This window comes from Eriocheir sinensis, unplaced genomic scaffold (assembly GCF_024679095.1).
Source record: "Eriocheir sinensis breed Jianghai 21 unplaced genomic scaffold, ASM2467909v1 Scaffold97, whole genome shotgun sequence".
NCBI lineage: Eukaryota > Metazoa > Arthropoda > Malacostraca > Decapoda > Varunidae > Eriocheir > Eriocheir sinensis.
The window spans coordinates 66883-86419 of NW_026112352.1; the positions used below are offsets into that span (position 1 = coordinate 66883).

At 39.1% G+C, this 19537-nt stretch overlaps 1 protein-coding gene across 1 annotated transcript in view; it reads left to right on the forward strand.

The window, feature by feature from the left end:
• LOC126995057 (leucine-rich repeat flightless-interacting protein 2-like) overlaps positions 1-19537 on the forward strand; it is a 31455-nt gene that overhangs the window by 6830 nt on the left and 5088 nt on the right. The window contains exons 2-6 of the mRNA XM_050854349.1: positions 9875-9944; positions 10966-11112; positions 12463-12579; positions 13879-14053; positions 17005-17136. Of these exons, the coding sequence (XP_050710306.1) occupies positions 9875-9944; positions 10966-11112; positions 12463-12579; positions 13879-14053; positions 17005-17136 (641 nt within the window). The remainder of the gene's footprint in view (positions 1-9874; positions 9945-10965; positions 11113-12462; positions 12580-13878; positions 14054-17004; positions 17137-19537) is intronic.

Here is a 19537-nt window from a genome sequence, read left to right on the forward strand (position 1 = left end):
GAAATGATGATGATGATCATCATCATGTTTGAGGCACCCACAAGCTCTATAACGAGGCTCAGATAGTGACCTCTAACTTAAGATTAGGGACCACTGCTGTTATCACCAACAAACTGGATAATAAACGTTATGGAGACGGGACAGCACAAGCCTATAATATATATAATAATCGGCTCTTTTCCTGTATTTCACAACTAGGTAAATACACACACACACACACACACACACACACACATCAGTGAAAAACAAATTATTCTCAGAAAACAATACATAGTTATTTATGTGTTTTGTTTTATTTATTATTTACCTTTTTATGTATTTTATTTTGTTATACAATTTTTACTGCCATGTGTGGTTCACGGTGACCTATTACAGCAGTTGTGGTGCAAAGTTTACCACCAACACTATTATCTTATTGGAACTGGAAGTGTGTCACCAATGACGCAATTAATAGTCAAGTGTTTCATTACAGGGATATGAGACACTGAATCAATAACATGTGAATATTTAGTGCTCGTATACTGCCAGAAAGTGACAAAGTGTAACAAGGAGTGTTGAAAATTGTCAGAAAGGTTGGACTAAAGTGTTACCTTATCTGCAGTGCACTTACAGTATGATCTTTGAGATACCCCGATCTCCAAGATAGTCGGAGACCCCCAATTACCCCTGCACTGCTGCCTATCCTGTCTGCACTTCTACTGAATTACCCACAGTACTGTAACTGTTCACTAGACATATGAGGGCTGAAGAGTGAAATGGAAGAGTGTCATGTAAAAGTCTTCAGTGTGTGAATCATTGCATGACTGACTTAAGCTGCAGAAACTGATCAAAATAGATAAACAAGATTAAAACATATAAGCTTCTGTGAAATTTTAAGCTCACTGCTGAGTGGAAGGTAAAAACAGGTAAAAATAATTGAAATCCATCAAAATGAGCAAGTTTCTTCCTATGTTCAAAAAAGAAGGAAGGGGAAGGAGGAAGAGATGCTTGAGGAGACAAAGAAGAAGCGAACAAGTCAAACAAGGTCTCAAAGGAAATCTTATCAAGTCCTTCCTCCAGTGTTGTGTCCAAAGCAGAAAAGAAGAGAAAGTCCACCAAGAGGAAAGCGCCAACGCCCCAAGGGAAGGAGAATTACCCTTCAGTGCAGGAACTGGAGAAGGAATTCTTTATAGATGCCAGTGGGGTCGTCCGAGAATGCCCCTCAGAACTCTACATCGATGCAGCTGGTGCTGTTAGGGAAGGGCCAGGAACTTTTATTGATAATGCTTTAGTCGATGACTCTAATACAGAAACTATATCAGACACATCCCATGAAGACTGCTTGCTGGCTAGAGAGAAGCAAGAAAATGGTTCCCCACAAAGTGATGACTGCATTAGTGAAAATGCAAAGGAATTGAAAGCAGAAAATAATGTAGCTGGGTCAGTTAGTAATCTTAATAGTTCCTGTGAAGAAACAACACTGAAAACACTTGAGTCGTCCATGGAAAATCAAGAAAAGAGGCAAGTCCATCAGGCTGGAGGTGATCTTGGAAAAGGTTCAGAAGAGAATGGAGATGAGTGTGTTGTCTTACGAAGCTCTAGAAAAAGTGAAAATGATGACTCGCTGAGTGCAAAATTGGCAAGTAGACTCAGTGTCTCTGAGGAATTGCAACACTGGCAGGAAGAAGAAGCAGTAGTGTTGGACTTTGACCCAATATCCGATTCCACAGAAGACCTCAAAAAAGAAGCAGAAGCAACAGATGAAAAAATATTAGAAAACTTTCATGATGTTGATACTGATAACTCTGTAAGTGTTCCACTAGTTAGTGCCGTGGATGTGGGAGATGATCACTTAACAGTGAGAATAGAGGAGCATACTGTGGCAGAGGCTGAGGTGGAGAGAAATGGGTCTGTCAGTGGCACATGAGGATAGTCTAGTCGAAACCTTCTACACCAACACTCCTGAGAGTGATGATGACTTTGACTCAGCACAGGAGGACTGGGATGAGGAGAGTGCAGAGGAAAAAGAACCAAAGATAAATCCAACTAATTTACTACAAAATGAAGACTTTGAGGCATCAAGTGGTAGTGAAAGAGTTGCAGAAGAAAATGAAGAGATGAAAGACAGATACGAAGCACAGGTTTCCAGACACGCCAGTACCACATCCTCAGTCTATCAAGATGCTCATAGCAGAGAGAACTCACTATATGACATAAACTCAATTATTGAAGCAACAAATGAAAATCATAGTTCAGGTGAAGGAGTTGTGGTTGACTCAGGTCAAGCAAACAAGTTGACGCGTAAAATTTCTAATGTATCAGCTTCATCTAGTGATATTTTTAATGAAGAACTGGATGACTTGCTTAATGAAGAGCTAGATAGGTTATCAGAAGAAGAAAGTGGTTCCACTGCCTTAAATGACACTATTTTAGAAGGCAACAATGAAGTGGTCACTGAAATGTCTGGGGCTGACTCCACTTCTCAGCTACAACAACTAGAAACGATAACAGAAACAGAGAAGAGTTTGCCAAACTTGCCTCATCCAGAAAATACTGAAATTGCAGCACAAGAAGATCCAAAACTGCAGCACCAGAAAGGAAGAAAGTGTTGAAGTGGTCCCAGCAGAGAGTAAGAACACAAGTGATCAACTAGATAAGGAGTCCATTGATAATACTGATAATCCTAAATCACAATTCAGTGAATCAACAGGTCATACAGCAGTGCAAGATAAAATAAGCTCAGAGAATAATATAGCAGAAGAAAGTGTTGTCACAGACCCAGCAGCACAAGCAGCATCAGAGGGAGGCTGGACCAGGCCAAGGACAGTGGGTACTACAGCTTGCCTGTGTCTCCTAAGCCCAACACAGTCACAGAGAAGGAGAGAGAGCAGGCAGCAGCTGAGTCCTCAGTGCCTCAAGAATCACAAAAGGAAAATAAGGAGGAAGAATTAACTCCTCCTAGTGAGATGACAGTTGCAACAACAGTGTCAGAGGAGGCCCCTGAAGTGAAAAAAGTGTTATTAGAAAACTCTGTGCCTGATAAACCCTCTGAGCCATGCACTAAGATGTAGAGTCAGTTCCTTCAAAAGGTGAATGGGTTAGCAACAGTGAAAGAGGAAAACATGAGAATAGAGTCCACAGAAATGTCTCCAAAGGTTGAAGAAAAAAGAAACCCAAATTGGATACATTCAAAAGCCCTATGCTAGATTTTAAGGGCACAGCATCTTCACCAGGACCTAGTGGCCCTGTCCCAGGCAGGCTCTCAAGACACAAGTCACCAGGTTTAGGTGGTGATGGCAAGCACAGTGATGAGGGCATGTTGAGTCCTGACCCGGTGGGAGACATGTTTCTGCAGCAGGCAGTTTTTTTATCCCTTGTATAAGTGTGTTGCCTATTTTTTATTACTCTTTTGACCCCCCCCCCCCTCTCTCTCTCTCTCTCTATCTCTCTATCTCTATCTATCTCTATCTATCTATCTATCTATCTATCTATCTATCTATCTCTCTATCTATCTATATATATATATATATATATATATATATATATATATATATATATATATATATATATATATATATATATATATATATATATAATATATATATATATATATATATATATATATATATATATATATATATATATATATATATATATATATATATATATATATATATATATATATATATATATATATATATATATATATATATATATATATATATATATATATATATATATATATATATATATATATATATATATATATATATATATATATATATATATATATATATATATATTTGCAGTGAGACATGAGGCTGTGATACAAAGCCATTCTGATTGTCACTACAAGTGTGGTTCAAGAGTGCAAGTATGACCTTAGATCTCATTCAAGTCTTTTCGGTCAGCTTTGAGCTGCTTGTCTTTTGCCTCCTGTTGTGGCTTTACATCATGAAAGTTTAAAATCAGTTTGGTGTTCTCAGTGAGTCACCCTTAGTATTAGCATAACTTGTGTTCTGGCTGGCACTGCATTTTTTCCAGGGAAGGGCAGGTGTACAGTCCTGTTTGAAGATTGTGACCTTGTTGTAGAAAAAATAGTGATGGAGTTTAACATTAGCCACTTTCCACAATTCATTGAAACAAATGGGGTTCCTTCCACACTAAAACATGTGGCCTTGACATTGTTAGGCTCCAGATCCAAACAATAATTGAAAACTGATGATGATGATGAGTTATTTGTGATAAGTAACACTTTTTATTCTTAGAATCTTCATATGTTCATTTTCTAATCTGTTTTGAATTCTTTACCATGCCATTAACAGTAGTCTCTCTTGGCAGGCTGGTAGCGGTTAGCCCAGCGTCGTGCAGGCGGAGGCCAGGGAGTTGAGGCTGCGTGAGTTGGAAAAGCAGCAACATGAACAGGACAATGAAGAGGAGAAACAGTTTGCCTCACCATCCCACAGGTTAGTTAGAGCTCTTCCTTTAGTTGCTTGATCAAGACATCAAGTAGTGTCTTGGGATGCCAAGAACTATTGATTTGATATTAGCCATTGCTCTTAGAATAGACATTTGATCCACTTTAGTAGAAGTCCTCTCAATACTCAATACTTATGCTTCAAGTCAAACTTTAGCTGCATCTTACATAGAAGGAGGTAATTCTGTGTGTCATTTCTTATTCTCTTCTTTGAATGTGAGTTGCATAAAGCTTAATCCAGTAGTAAAGCCTCAGACCCACAAAATATAACTGATTCTTAGCTGCAGCAAAGCCGTTTCCATGGAGAAATTCATCATCATTCATTATGCCTCTGTAGCTTACCTAAAGATTATGCCTTCACCACAGATGATGATGACTGCGAAGATGATGAATATGAGGCTGAGGAAGGTATGGTGAAAAGGCATTAGGGTGGTGTGTTGACTAAGCTGTTTGTTACCTAACTCCCATACCGGCAGCCACGCAGCCTACCCCTCACCTTTGTTAACTTGTGCCACCATATTTGAACCCTCCATTTTTATAGTGTCAGTCGTGTTTGATTTGATTTACTCTACTTACCGCATTTCCCGGCATCCAGTGCAACATTATGGTCACGCCCTCATTTTGAAGACAATTTTGAGAAAAGATTTTGATCGATGAAAACAGTGCTGGTTGAGGCTTATTTTTCCATCGTAACTCATTTTTCAGCACCTCCAGTTCGTACTATTCATGTCAATATATTTACTGTTTCTTCAGTAAAAGAATAATTTAAAGTGAAAACTTTAGAAATCACTACACACACACACAAACACACACACACAAACACAAACACAAACAAACACAAACACATGCACATGCACACACCCACACATACATAATATACAAAGATTAGAAGAGAAGAGAAACGGAAATATGAAAAAGAGATAATCAACAAGTGCAAAGACCAACCCAAACTATTCTATAGACATGTGAACAGCAAATTAAAGAATAGAGAAACAATCGATAAACTGAAAATGGATGGAGCTACATATGAGGACCCAGCAGAGATGGCAGAGGTGATGAATAACAGCTTCCATAGAGTTTTCACAACAGTAGACTAATTTGTACAACCCCCAGGCCAGTAAAGAGGAAGAGTTAGGTAGGAGATACAGTTAATGATGCAGGAGGTCAAGGAAAGCTTGAACAAGCTGGATGTAAGAAAGACGACGGGCGGATGGAGTATCAGGGTGGATCTTGAAAGAATGTAGTGAGCAACTTGCAGAAACTGCACTCCTTAATGAGCGCCCTGAGTGAAGGAAGGGTACCACAAGATTAGAAGAGAGCAAACATAGTACCAATTTATAAAGGAGGAAGAGAGAGGACCCATTAAATTACAGACCAGTATCACTCACTAGTGTGGTTGCGAAGATATGCGAGAGGCTGGTTAATAACAGGTGGTTGGATTTCTTAGAAAGTGAGAAAATTATCTTGGATTGCCAGTTTGGATTCAGGAGAGGGAGATCTTGCATCACCAACTTGTTGTGTTATTACTCAAGGGTGACAGATTTAACACAAGAGAGAGAAGGCTGGCGGATGGAGTGTACCTGGATTTGAAAAAGGTGATCGACAAAGTACCGCACTGAAGGCAATTTGGAAAATTAGAAATAGGGGTGGAGTGGGTGATGGACTGCTTAAGTGGCTGGAGGACTTCCTAACTAACAGAGAAATGAGGACGATAATCAGGGACAGGGTTTCCAACTGGTACCCTGTGATGAGTGGAGTCCCGCAAAGTTCAGTGTTGGCACCAATAATGTTTGCGGTTTATAAAAATGATATGGTGGACAGAGTGTCCAGCTATGCGAGTTTGTTTGCAGATGATGCAAAGCTATTGAGACGAGTAAATAATGTGAAGGACTGTGAGGCACTGTAAAGGTACCTGGATAGAATATGGGAGTGGAGTGGTACATGGCAGATGGAGTTCAACCTTGGGAAATGTAAAAAAATAGAGTTTGGTAGGAGTGGTAGAAGATGTGAATATGATTATAAAATGGGAAGTGAGATAATATGCAGAGGAGTGGAGGAAAAAGATTTGGGAGTGACTGTCTCAGAGAACATGTCACCAGACAAACTCATCAACAGGATAACGGGACAAACTCTGAATTTGCTGAGGAACTTAAGGACAGGATTTGTGTACTTAGATGAGGAGATGATGAAGAAAATAATAGTTACAAGGTTACAAGGTTGGAGTATGCAGCAGTGGTCTGGTCTCCTCACGAAAAGAAGAACATAAGGAAGCTGAAAAGAGTGCAGAGTGGCAACTAAAATGGTACTGGAACTTAGAGATCAGACTTATGAGGAGAAACACAGTAGCATGGTGCTCACAACCCTAGAGAAGAAGAAAGAGGAGACCTGATAGCGGTGTACAGAATTGGCAGTGGAGTGGAGCATTTGGACAGAGAGGACCTGTGTGTGTGGAACGAGAGAGAAATGAGAGGACATGGAAAGAAGTTGAGGGCAACCACGTGTAGGAGAGATGTGAAAAAGTTTAGCTTCCCAAACAGAAGCACTGAGCTATGGAATAGACTGGAGGAGGAGGTGGTTTGTGCGAGAAACATTCATGATTTTGGAGGTTTTCGGAGTTTGGAATTTCAGATAAAGAATTCTCAACCTGTACTTTGATTTTTAATGTAAATTTTTTCATATGACCAATTTAACATACAATCTGCCTTATGGAACCAACCCCCGTTGTGACTCAAGGACTCCCTGTTTACCTCAGTCCTTGTCAAAAGTATGCAGCATGCTGCATATTTATGGCAGAAAAAGAATGATAGGCTTGTTGTCGAAAGTTTTTAAACAAGTTTGCGATGGCTATATGACATCAATGCATCTGTTAGCTGTCAGCAGTCATCTCAGAGCTAGGTGCCAGTTGCCTCCAGGTTTTCATAGTGAGCAGTCATCTGCCATGTCTTGCTCTGTGACTTTGCCTTGTTTTTTGCATTTATTTGTGGTGTTTGTAGTATTACATTGTTATTATGGCACTTGCCAAGGAACTGGCAGATAAACCATTACTCAGATCATTGATTTAAAGGAGACAGGCCATCAAACTAAGTAAATAAGTTAGTTGTTGACTGTGATGAGGTTGACAGTGTTTCAGAGAGGAAAACAGTGGCAAGATACCAACACAGAAACCACAGTCTGGTCGTCCCAGGAAGACTTTTTCAGGGTCCATGAGCATTATAAAACTTTAATATACAGTACCCTTCATTCACAGACCTTGATTAATTCTCCTTGAGATGACCTGAATGAGGTTTCTGTAATGGTGTCTCACCGTTGTTTTTCTCTCTGAAAAGTGCACAGTACTTCCTCACCATCAACTTCACCACACCCACTAGCTCAGTTATTTCCTTAGTTGTAAGGTCCCTCTACTGAAGGCAATGATCTGAACAACGGTTTCTCTGAATAGTTTCTTGGTAGGGGCTACAATAACAATGTAATGCCACAATTGTCACTAATTAGTGCACAAAAATGAAAAAAATTAGGCAGTCATGCAGCAAGCCATGGCAGATCACTGAATATGACAGCTCAGAGGTGACCTGCACGTGGCCTTGAGGTGGCTGCTGACAGCTGAAGGATGCAGTGGCGACATGTATCTTCCGCATACTGCTGTCTCAAATCTTTCACCCACAAGATTATCACTTTTTTCACCATAGTACTATGTGGCATCTGAAGCTAGGCATGGTATACCTTTGATGAGGAATGTATGTTATAATAATATGTCTTTTATCATATCATAACAATTAAATATATGTTATTTAATGATAGAAGTGAATCAACATAGGGCAAGGATTAGTATCTAATATCAAAACACATCATCTAATTTTCCTTATAAAGGAGAATTTTGCACTTTAGCTGTATAACACAAAGCCCTGAAGGCACAGGGTAGTCTCAAGACTTACCATAGGAACAAAAATTGTCTTTGGCACTGGGAAATACGGTATATATACATTATTTATTTCCTTCATTCATTTGTTCTGTAATTTGGTTTTGCCCCCTGATATTTTGCCATTTTAAGAAGCATGTGTTTGAAGCAGATCACATTTTTGCTCGGTAATTATTATTTAAACCAAGTTGTGGTGGTGAGTAATGCAGTGATGGGAAGTCACATGCCATTGTAGTCCAAGTGGTTGAGACTCAAGTGGTATTTAGCAAAAAGGATTGCCAGTGTGATTGCAGACATTGCTGTAGCATTTATAATGATAATTGACAGTCATAAAAATTGTATGTTAATTGCAATTTATCAACTGCTTTCAAGGATGTTGCAAGGGTATGATGGTGAAATTTAGAAAGAAGTGATAGAAAAGAAACTTAAAAGGAAGAAATCTGTAACTATTTTTAGTATGTCTATATTAGCTGATGACAATGAAAGGCAGAAGTAACAATCCATTCAAAAATATGGCTTTAGAGCTTACATATGTATACTAAAGAACAATATCGTGAAATGAAGAGCGTTTAACCTGGAGAGTAAACTTTGAAACACACGATCAAGTATTACTTACAGCAATCAAACAAAAGCTGAGCCAAAATATAAAGCACTAGCTTTCCATAATAGAAATTGTCTGAGAATTGTATGAAACTGGGAAACATAGATTAAAACTACTACTTCAGTGACCAGTCAGTTGTGACTCACAACTCTTAAAAGATAAGATTGTGCTCACCACGGCGGAAACAACTTGATTTTGGAATTGATTTTATTCATCGCATAATCATGATCACAACATTTTCGCATTTACAATTTCAGATGTTATTTTCCACATTCTTGATTCTAAAACACTCTCCCAAAGCATAAAATAATATATAAATATCATCACCTTTTAAATATATTTTTAGCTTTCAGTACAGCAAACTATTTCTCTTAAGTTGCTGCATATTATATGGTTTGTACTTTGCTCATATGAATTTTTGTTTTTAACAGCATAAAGCATTTAATTTCTTGCCAGCATAAATCCAAGATATTTGTGTGCTTTGCCGTCTAGCAATTGTGTAGTATTAGAGACGATATAAATCAAGAAGTCCATCCTTACCACAGTCCTTACCACTGCCTCAGCAGTGTTATGGGTGAAGGATAATCTTGCATATCACATCATATAATATGGACAAAGTCATGGTGATAAGTATTACATTAATTATCTCAAAGTTTTCATAAGAAATTCATGTCATTAAAATTTGATGATTATTTTCCACTTCATTTGCACTGAGTTCTCACTAAATTATTTTCTTTATACTCTAACAGAAGTGTAGGTCAGTGCCATCAGGTGATTATATTATTAAGTTTCTTTTTTTATGATAAACTTGTTCATCAGTGGCACTGTTTCAGAGCCTGTGCCCCGTGCAGGATTGGGGAGGGCGGCAGGGAGGTCAACTGGAATGAACTGCAGTGGCCAGTACTCCATGGTCTTCAGAAGACTCCACCACAGATGAGGCATCACTTCCAGCTAATGTCAGGGAGATGAGGGTGAGGGAAAAGAATGTCAGTTTTATGTCCCCTTTTAAGGGACCCCCCTTTCTCTCATTTGTTCACTGATCTCTCACTCATCATCAGATGTCAAGTTAACAAAGATTCAAAAACTCACACAGGGAATAACACTACTGCACCTCCACCAGACTTTACACGCATCACCATGCTGCTACCTGGCCAGCAGAGTAGTGGTGATGTGGTGGTGGGTGTAGCAATGAATAAGATGGTGTAGTGGTGTTTGTAGGAGTGTGGGGGATGTAAGGGTGAATTTAGCAACAAAATTGGTGTAGGGGTTTGTGTGGCAGCATGGGAGTGGTGTGAGGTATGTGTATGAATGAGCTTGTGGTGTGGTGTGTGAATCATTGTGTTGATCTGTGACAGTTTCTTAATCTATATTTATTTTTATTTGTCACCTGAAGATGAGTGGTAGACCTGGGTACCCGCACTTGCATACAATAGAATCTTAGGGATCATTGCCATCAACGATTCAGAGCTCCCTCTGTGGCCAGTGTCAGTTCAATACTCATAATGAAAACACTCCCATGCCCCACTTGGGGCCCTGCTTCCTGCTCTCTTATATGGTGGGCCACCACTGAGAAACTCAAAGGAAGCCCAAAACAATGTGTCAGATACACTAATTAGTTGTACAAGAGGATGGTTCAAGTAATATATATTGTACATTGTAGCTTCAAAGTTGTACTTCAGAATTTAAAAGAAAGGGGGGGGGATTGGTGAGGCTGATATATAAAAGTGACCATAAAGAATCTATACAAAATAATTGCAAATGTGAATGAAAAATATTGCCTTTCTTAATAACTGAAAAGATGGGCTCGTCTAATACAAAGGTGTGTTAAATTAACTTTAATATACTGAAAGTACAGTATATCTCTTTGGTACTTTTAATTTTTGTTTCAAGGAGGTTAGCCTTTTAAGTGTTGGGAATTCGTAAATTTAGTATAGTAAGGATGCAATTGGGTTCTTGCTTCTAAACCTTTCATGTCTTTGATTCCCATCCCAGACTGAGTTGAAGGAGCTGGATGAGAAGTTCCGAAAGGCCATGATCACAAATGCACAACTTGATAATGAAAAGGCGACCCTAACATTTGAAGTAGAATTAATGAAAGATAAGTACACAGAACTAGAAGAAGTGCACACACAACTAACGGTAAGTTCATCTGGTATCTCTGTGAAAGAAATATTATGCAATTAGCACCCAATGAATTAATTCTCTCTCTCTCTCTCTCTCTCTCTCTCTCTCTCTCTCTCTCTCTCTCTCTCTCTCTCTCTCTCTCTCTCTCTCTCCTCTCTCTCTCTCTCTCTCTCTCTCTCTCTCTCTCTCTCTCTCTCTCTCTCTCTCTCTCTCTCTCTCTCTCTCTCTCTCTCTCTCTCTCAATTGCACTAGTTTTGCTGATACTTGACCACGTTTATTTTGCATCATATTCAATAGTATCTCATGCATGCAGAAGACTGTTTGTGTGATACATCTCAAAGGGTAAAATTACACATTCAATAAAAGTCCAATAATCCAAAGGGTGGCAATGAATTGTTTGGATTATTGGGAAGGACCCTTGAAGACATAAATTATAATCACACAATCAGATAAAAAAGACGATATGTGTTATTACTCATTAGTAATGCGTAAAAGTGTTGAACAGCAGTTTCAGGAAGATAAAACCATGTATTGAAAGTATATCCAGAAGTAATAAAGGCACAGAAAAGTAAAGCAGATTCACAAAAGCGCCAAGCAACACTTAGGTGCCGTGAGGTAGGCAAATCCCTCCAACAATCATGGAGTCAAGTCAAGGCTGCCTGAGTAATGTATTTCCACTTTTTACTCATGTACAATATTTTCACCTAATTACTGTGTTGTGTAAAAAAATTCATTTAGCCTATCGGGTGGAGGGAAAATTTGGGTGGCTTTTCCGATACCCCTCGCCCTGTCTACCCAGCAGTGAATGGGTACGAGGTATTAATCGGGGGTTGTGTCCCGTCTCCTGGGGTCTGTTCCCTTCTCCTATAATTCCTTCCCCTTCTGTCTCTCTCCGGCATATGACCACAGATGTTGCTGCGCCGACTAAACGAAAACTTTCCTTTAGCCTTCATCACATGCCACATTCTTTATTACTCTCACTTGTCATCCTTGAGTGTCAGCTCAGGACTAGAACTTGTAGAAGGTGTGGGAGCCATTTTTTTGGCAATACATCCCGAGAATCAAGTGAACATTTAACTGCCAACACTTAGACAAAATTTATATCTCCTGTGTTTTGTCCCCACTGCTTGGTGCTACTTGCCACATTTCAAGTCCTTTTTTTTTTTTTTTTTTTTTTTTCAGCCTCTAGAAATTTGGACTATTGGGATTTTTGGATTATTAGACTTTTATTGTATAAGACATCAATGACAATGGCTTCGACATATTTTTCATATTTAAGCTGGGAAAAGTGTGTATTCATATATTAATTTAGGATGTGTCTTGGTATAGTTATGATTTCCATTATTGTTTTCCTCTTTTTTGCAGAAAGAACATAGAAAGAAATGTACTGAGTATGAACAACTGAAAAAAGTATCGATGAAGTTACAGGAAGAAGTCAAAATCTTGAGAAGTATGTTACAAGAACGAGATCAGTTAATACAGGTATGTCCTTACAAAATACTTCATATTACAGTGGTACCTCGTGATTCAAATGCCTTTCAATTCGAACAATTCCCAATTCGAACACATTTATCAAACAAATTTTGTCCTCCAATTCGAATGTGGGTCACAATTCATACACAAACAAATGGCTGTAGACGAAGCCACCAGTGTAGCCAGGTCGGTGAATGTGATACCGCAGACTCCAGCCTCAAAAAACGCCAACCCGCGACTGCCATTTTTTCCCACACACTCCCTTGAAAAATAGCCCAATTGCACGGGAAAAACGTGGGCTTGGCAATGCTGGAAGCCACTCTTGTTGGTCACCCTTGTGCTCCCTTGCTTTGAACGCCACTCTTTGTTGTTGTTGTTATTTTTTGCATATTTATTGAAATTAACCCTCATTATGGCTCCCAAGAAAGTGGAAAGTGATAGTGAAAGTGGTGGTAGATAGCTTATTACAGTATGTAAATGAAAAAGGAAATAATACAAAACCAGAGAAACTACCAGCTGTCATCATCAGCACTCTCCATGTCCGTCCGTTTTTCCTTCCTTCGTGATGCAATTCCTCTTCTCTTCGGTGTATTCCACCCCAAATCATCTTCCCTCCCACTCATCTTACAACCAGGTCAATTATAGGAGACGAGTACCACAGTGAACATCACCCAGGCCCTTTGTAAACACTACTCTAGGCCCCGTTGGAAACAGCGCCGATCAGCTGATCAGTGGGGAGCTCGCCAACCATACGTCCTTTCTCCACGGTACCCCACAAAATGCATTTACATGTGTTGGCAATATTTAGTTGACGATATATATCTGGTTGACAATATTTGAGTGATCTGGCCACTGGGCACAAAATCAACCCATAAAAATGTAAAAAAAAAATATGATGATTTTGGGGCCTGGAACGGATTAATTTTTTCTACATTAACTTAATGGGATAAATTGCTTCCTAATTCGAACATTCTCAATTCGAACAGCCCAAATGAACCAATTAAGTTTGAATCACGAGGTACCGCTGTATATTGTATGAGCCTTATGTTGACTGATATCTAAGTGAAATATTGATTGCAACTCCTTTGTTAAGCAACAAGCATTAGACCATCTCCATTAGGAAATGTGTTATGGTATTGAAGACATACACATATTGAAACAGTATCATCAACTTTGGCATATTCATAATAGCTAGTAAGAGTGAGTATCCTTTGAGAGAAAATTCAGGCATATAATTAAGGATTATTGCCAAGAATTTCCATTAGTGATGAATATGATTGTAGAACTATAAGTAATTTATTTATCCAGGAATATGGCTTAGTTGTCATGGGGGAGGAAGAGAACGGGGAGGACGTTGATCATGCAGCGGAAGAGGGCGACAGCGTAGATGACTTATCACCACGGAAACTGTCTGTGAAGAAGGTGTTGGTGTCACAGGAAGTAGGAGAATTGCTGTCTAAGGGTGCAGCTCGAGGCTCATTAGGTGTGTTTCCTTAATGAAATATCATTAGGGTTTATGGTATGCCATCATTTCATCAATCAATATTTTCAAAGTATTCACATGGGGAATTGAAGATAGCTTTTGCATAGTTGTATTAGTTTTTTTATGCTTATCCTTTTCCATCCCCTATCTGCAGACCCTCCATTTCATTTATTTATGATTACATTTCCCTAGGGTCTCATAGATATCTCAACTTGTATGTCCTCAGGATCCTTTGTAAAGATTAAGTATGATTTAGACATTTCATCATCCCCTCTGATATTTGTTGTGCCTTTATTCCACTGAACCAGCATGTTCTCAATTACATCATCATCTTCAGCCACCTGTAGTCCACAGGACAAAGACTTTTCCCATTGTTTTCCACCACTCTGATGTTTTTGTAATTCTTCCTGGTCTGGCAAATCCTCAGGTTTCATCTTTCCAACTGGTCTTCATCCTGCTGGAACCTATAATTTCCATGTTGCCAGTCTGTTACTTTGCCTGTCCATCTGTTTAAAGTTCTGCACATGACATGACGGTCATGACCTGCCCAATTCTTTTCCTATTCTTAATAGTTATTAGAATGTCTTCAACCTTTGTCTGCTCTCTAGTCCATAATGCTCACTTCCTGTCTCTCCATTACACATTCAATCAACTTTTTGCCTCAAGATTCTTCATTTTCTCTTGCAACCAAATATTTTCATTTGACTTCTATATCAGGAAATGTCACCGATGTAGTAGCCTTTCAAACTCTCATGATGATGGTCATGTATACAGTTACAATATTTGGTTTCTTTCCTTCGATATACACTAACTCAATAGCTATTATTTCTGCTATATTTTCAATTCCAATAAACTTTCCCAAAATTCCAGTGTTAGTTATGATCACCACTACTTTCCCTCTTAAGTTTGCTATATTTCCTCCATAAGTTATGCCCTCCCTTTCCAATGTTTCCCATTTAAATGTCTTTGTTTAGCTTTCTATTTTAGGCATATTACACTTGGTACTCTCTTCTTAATTATTATTATTTCTTTACCTCCATACTTCATTACACTTTCAGTAGATGTGGCAATGTGAAAATACTGCTTTCCCACAAACCTAAAGACCTCTCTCTCCCCCCCCCTCCACATTCCCAAACCCTTCCTTACAGCCTGATCGTCTCCCCCTAATAGCATCCTCCTCAGGGACCTCTCTGCACTGCTACATGGGGCCAGAGATACACTGACAGGCTTAAAACCCTTGCTGAGTCATCTTAGGGTGGGATAGGACACCTCATAGTTACCTACAACCCACTCAGTAGCAGGAAGTTGCACACAAAATAATGCATAAAATTTCTGCACATGATGCCCCATTGACCAGCACAAAAAGACATAAACTTTATGCATATGACACTGTACGAGTTAGTGAAAAATGATCGAAAACTTTTGTTCATTATTTCAGCTAGTGTTCATAGACTTTCCTGCTTTTTTCAGCTTGTTCAGTCCTTTCTTTTCCATCAATTTATCATTGAGAAACCTAGAAAACAGTTTAGGTTTCTCCTTACACTATCAATTATTATATTTCTCAGAATTTCTTCCTTCTTTTCTGTAAATTCTTACAGATTTATTTCTAGTTCTTTGGATTCTTCCATTGCTACCTTTCTTTCTCCATATGATCCATACTGCATTCCTTTCCCTTATTGCTACCTTACACCTGTATATTCAAAACATTTAACAAGTCCTTTTACTCCTGGCAACCATATTTGTTAGACCTAGTTCTAAAGATTTATAAAAATTTCCTACTTTTGTGTTTGTGTGTGTGTGTGTGTGTGTGTGTTTGTGTGCGCGTGTGTGTAATTCACCATGGCCTGATCACTAGTTGGATCTGCAGTCACTAGCAAATACCCCCCTGACAAGAGTAAGCTCATTATAGTTGATCTCTAGATACTGCCAGGACTTCCACACACACACATCCCATCCCCCATTCTCAAGGGAGGACAGTAATCACTCCTCAGCAGAAAAATCCCAGCCTGAGTGGGGTTCAAACCTCTGCTTGTCAGACCGCGAAGCCTGGCAACGCAGAGCTTTTAACCACTGAACTTTGGAGTGGTGTGTGTGTGTGTGTGTGTGTGTGTGTGTGTGTGTGTGTGTGTGTGTGTTTTTCATTCACCATGGTCTAATCATATGCTTGACTTGCAGTTGCAGCCAGTACCCTCCTTGAAAAAGATTGGACATGCATAGTGTAGGATCTATGAGTTTAGCTGTAACCTCATATCACACCCACCCTCAGGAGACAAGACACAACCCCAACTAATACTTGGTGTCCATTCAGGGGCCGTGGTGCAGTGGTTGCACACTCGCTCACGACCGAGAGAGCCCGGGTTCGATTCCCGGGCTGAGTGGAAAAATTTGGGCGGCTTTTCCGATACCCTACGCCCCTGTCCACTCAGCAGTGAATGGGTACCAGGTATTAATCGGGGGTTGTGTCCCGTCTCCTGGGATCTGTTGCCTTCTCCTATAATTCCTTCCCCTTCTGTCTCTCTCCAGCATATGACCACAGATGTTACGCCGACTAAACAAAACTTTCCAACTTTGGTGCCCATTCACTGCTGGGTGGAGGGGGGCACAGATGAAGTGCCTATGCATCTCCACTTAGTCTAGGAATCGAACCTGGAACCTCTCCATTCTCAGCAAAGTGTTCTAGCCAGGAGTGTGTGTGGCTACATGATTATTTGTTTAGGATTCAAAAGATTGCAAGATGTGTTATTATAGCTTCACCTCAGTGTTAAAAAGCTTTGTCTGGGGGCTTTGTTCATATGTAGAAGTATAATAAATAGATCAGCCTAAGTATTAATGCTGTTTGTATTAAGACTTGGGGTTAAGAAGTGAACATTGATGTGTGACTTTTGTGCCATATTAGCAAAATCAGGAAGTTAAGTGATATTTATATTACTTTTTGTATTTCTCTTTGGCAGATGTAAGGTTAAAGAAGTTTTGTGAGGAGAAAAATGATTTAGAAGACCAAGTCAGAAGACTGAAACTTGAACTCGAAGAAGAAAGAAGCGAGAGCAGGAGGAGAGAGAACGGCTTAGACTATGAGAAGCAAAGTAAATATGTAGATCTTTATAGGTGCATGTGGGGTTGTTTATATGTGTCCTGGTGTGGCAACGTTCCATTTTTCTCCCTACTGATGATGGCCTGATAAAATGATTATGATCTGTCTCAACATTTTTCAGAGGAGCAAAGCAAAACTGTAAACGAATATAAGTTTAGAGTTCAGAAGGCTGAGGCAGAGGTTTCAACGTTGCAAGCAAATGTGAGTACTTTGGTCGTACCATTTATTATTATTATCTCTTTTCTTCTAGCACAAAACACAAAATATTTATTTGAAATTTATGGAGTACCCCACACCAAATACCTTGAAGTTTTATCCTTTTTATTAATTATTTTGTAGTACAGCCTTATTGTAACAAACCTTCATAATTGTCCTTTTAACTTTTCTTGACTGAGTCCAGATATATTGAACAAAACTCACTGGTCTGAAGATTTTTTCCATAGAACATTGACAGGTTATGTAGAACTTAATTTAGTCTATGATTCTTCCACCATAGTCTGTCACTCATTTCCTTGCAACAATGTCTGCTTTTTCATACAGACTAGGCTGACTTTCAGTGTTTACTTTTTAAGTATTTTTCGTTTCCTTTCGTTAGTTTGATTTTTTGTTTGGTTGTAATTTTGAACCAGAAGTCTTAATATGATTTTTACGTTAAGATTTTGAAACCATTTTGATTTTTTTCATGGATTTTCTCTCATAATTGGCTGATCGTTTGGAAAAATTGAAACTCTCCTGTTTTTATTGTGCATGTTGGAATCTTCATCAATGCTAGAGTTGAGTCACATTATTTTTGTAGCATCTATATTTTCTATATCAATGAAAACCGAGTTATGATAATTAACTTTTAAGCTGTTCCAGCATTGTTTTGTTTTCAATAATTATCATTATGAACAATTTTTTGGTGGGATTCTGATAAAGTTCTGTTCATAGGTAGCAAGCAAGCAAAAAATAGGTAAATACAAACCACAAAAATGAGTAGCTCGAGAAATTTTCCAGACAGTATTTTTTTAACGATTAACCCATTCGACCCCAGCAACGCACATGATGCATTGATTAAAAAAAAGTAATCGAGGGACCAGCAACACATGTGATGCATCACCTGCTGTCAAGAGTTGTGGCGCCGTGATGGAGCAGCCTAGGAGGCTGATTTTTGAAGTGGACATGTAGGCAGTATGTAGGAACAATATCCCAAGTGGGCAACGTGCTAGACTCATGCTGCACCTGGCATATGCACCCCACGCCTCGCAGGTCATTGTCCTCAGTTATTGCATTTTTGTGAACCGATAAACATGTCTGGCTGTCGTTCGTCACCTTGTCACACCTTCGATGAGACATGCCACCACAATGACTTGTCAATGGCTGGTGGTCTGCCATTGACAGCCTGGGTGCGCCAAGTTTGAAACACCAGGCCTAGTAGGGGACTTTCAAATGCTGTTGGGGTGTTTTCTGATGAATTTTACATTGACAATAAGAGTTTTTATACCATTTTGATGACCATGATTGTTAGGGCATTTCTGACCATTTGAAAAAAAAATACCTGGGATTAGGGTTCAGCAATGTGCATTTATAACCTGGGGTTCAGTGGGTTAGCCAGTAATTATTAGGATAGTTTGGAGAATTTATAGAGTGTAAATCAGAATGTCTATTTACAACTCCAGAACTCCAGATGGCAAGTTAGCTGGTCAGTAACTTTTCTTCCCATCTTTGAAAGTAAGGTATGAAAGCAGCAAGTGTTCCCATGTAGGTGTCTTGGCACTCATGCTGGCACAAACAGGAATGGTCGAGATGAAAATAGGGAAAATGGATGTTGTGAAGGTCAAGGACATTGTATAAGGAAACTATATCAGTAATGTTAATGGAAAAGAAGATTAGATAGCATAGTGAATGGCTGGTTAAGTTAGAAGAATGTTTGAAAGTAGAAGGGGCAGAAAAGCTGCTAATAATTGATCAGAAGGAATTTGATTGGAAGAACGCATCCATTTAGCAAGATGATTCATATGAGACCTCGGACCTTCAGTGAGTCCTTGATGATTGTGCTACCTCATTTAATGTCGAAATCTGCAGCAACATTACTCTTTGCATTTTGTGACAGGACCCTTTTCATGAGTGATCTTTTCTCGGCAGACTAGAAATATATTTCTATTGCTAAGATCAAACTTAATGGATGGCATTCATTGGAACAATGGCATCACTTGAAAGCACGTTGAGCAATTGGAATTGTTTAACCCTTTCCTTGCTAAGCGCTCACAATGAGACTATCCCCTCAGGCGCGCTCGGGCACCCCAGTGGGGGAAGGGGATCTCTTTTAACCGCTGTATCTCAAAAATTATTCATCACAGCTACAAAACAAAAACACCATTGGAAAGAGGAGGCCAAGATCTATAAGATTCGGT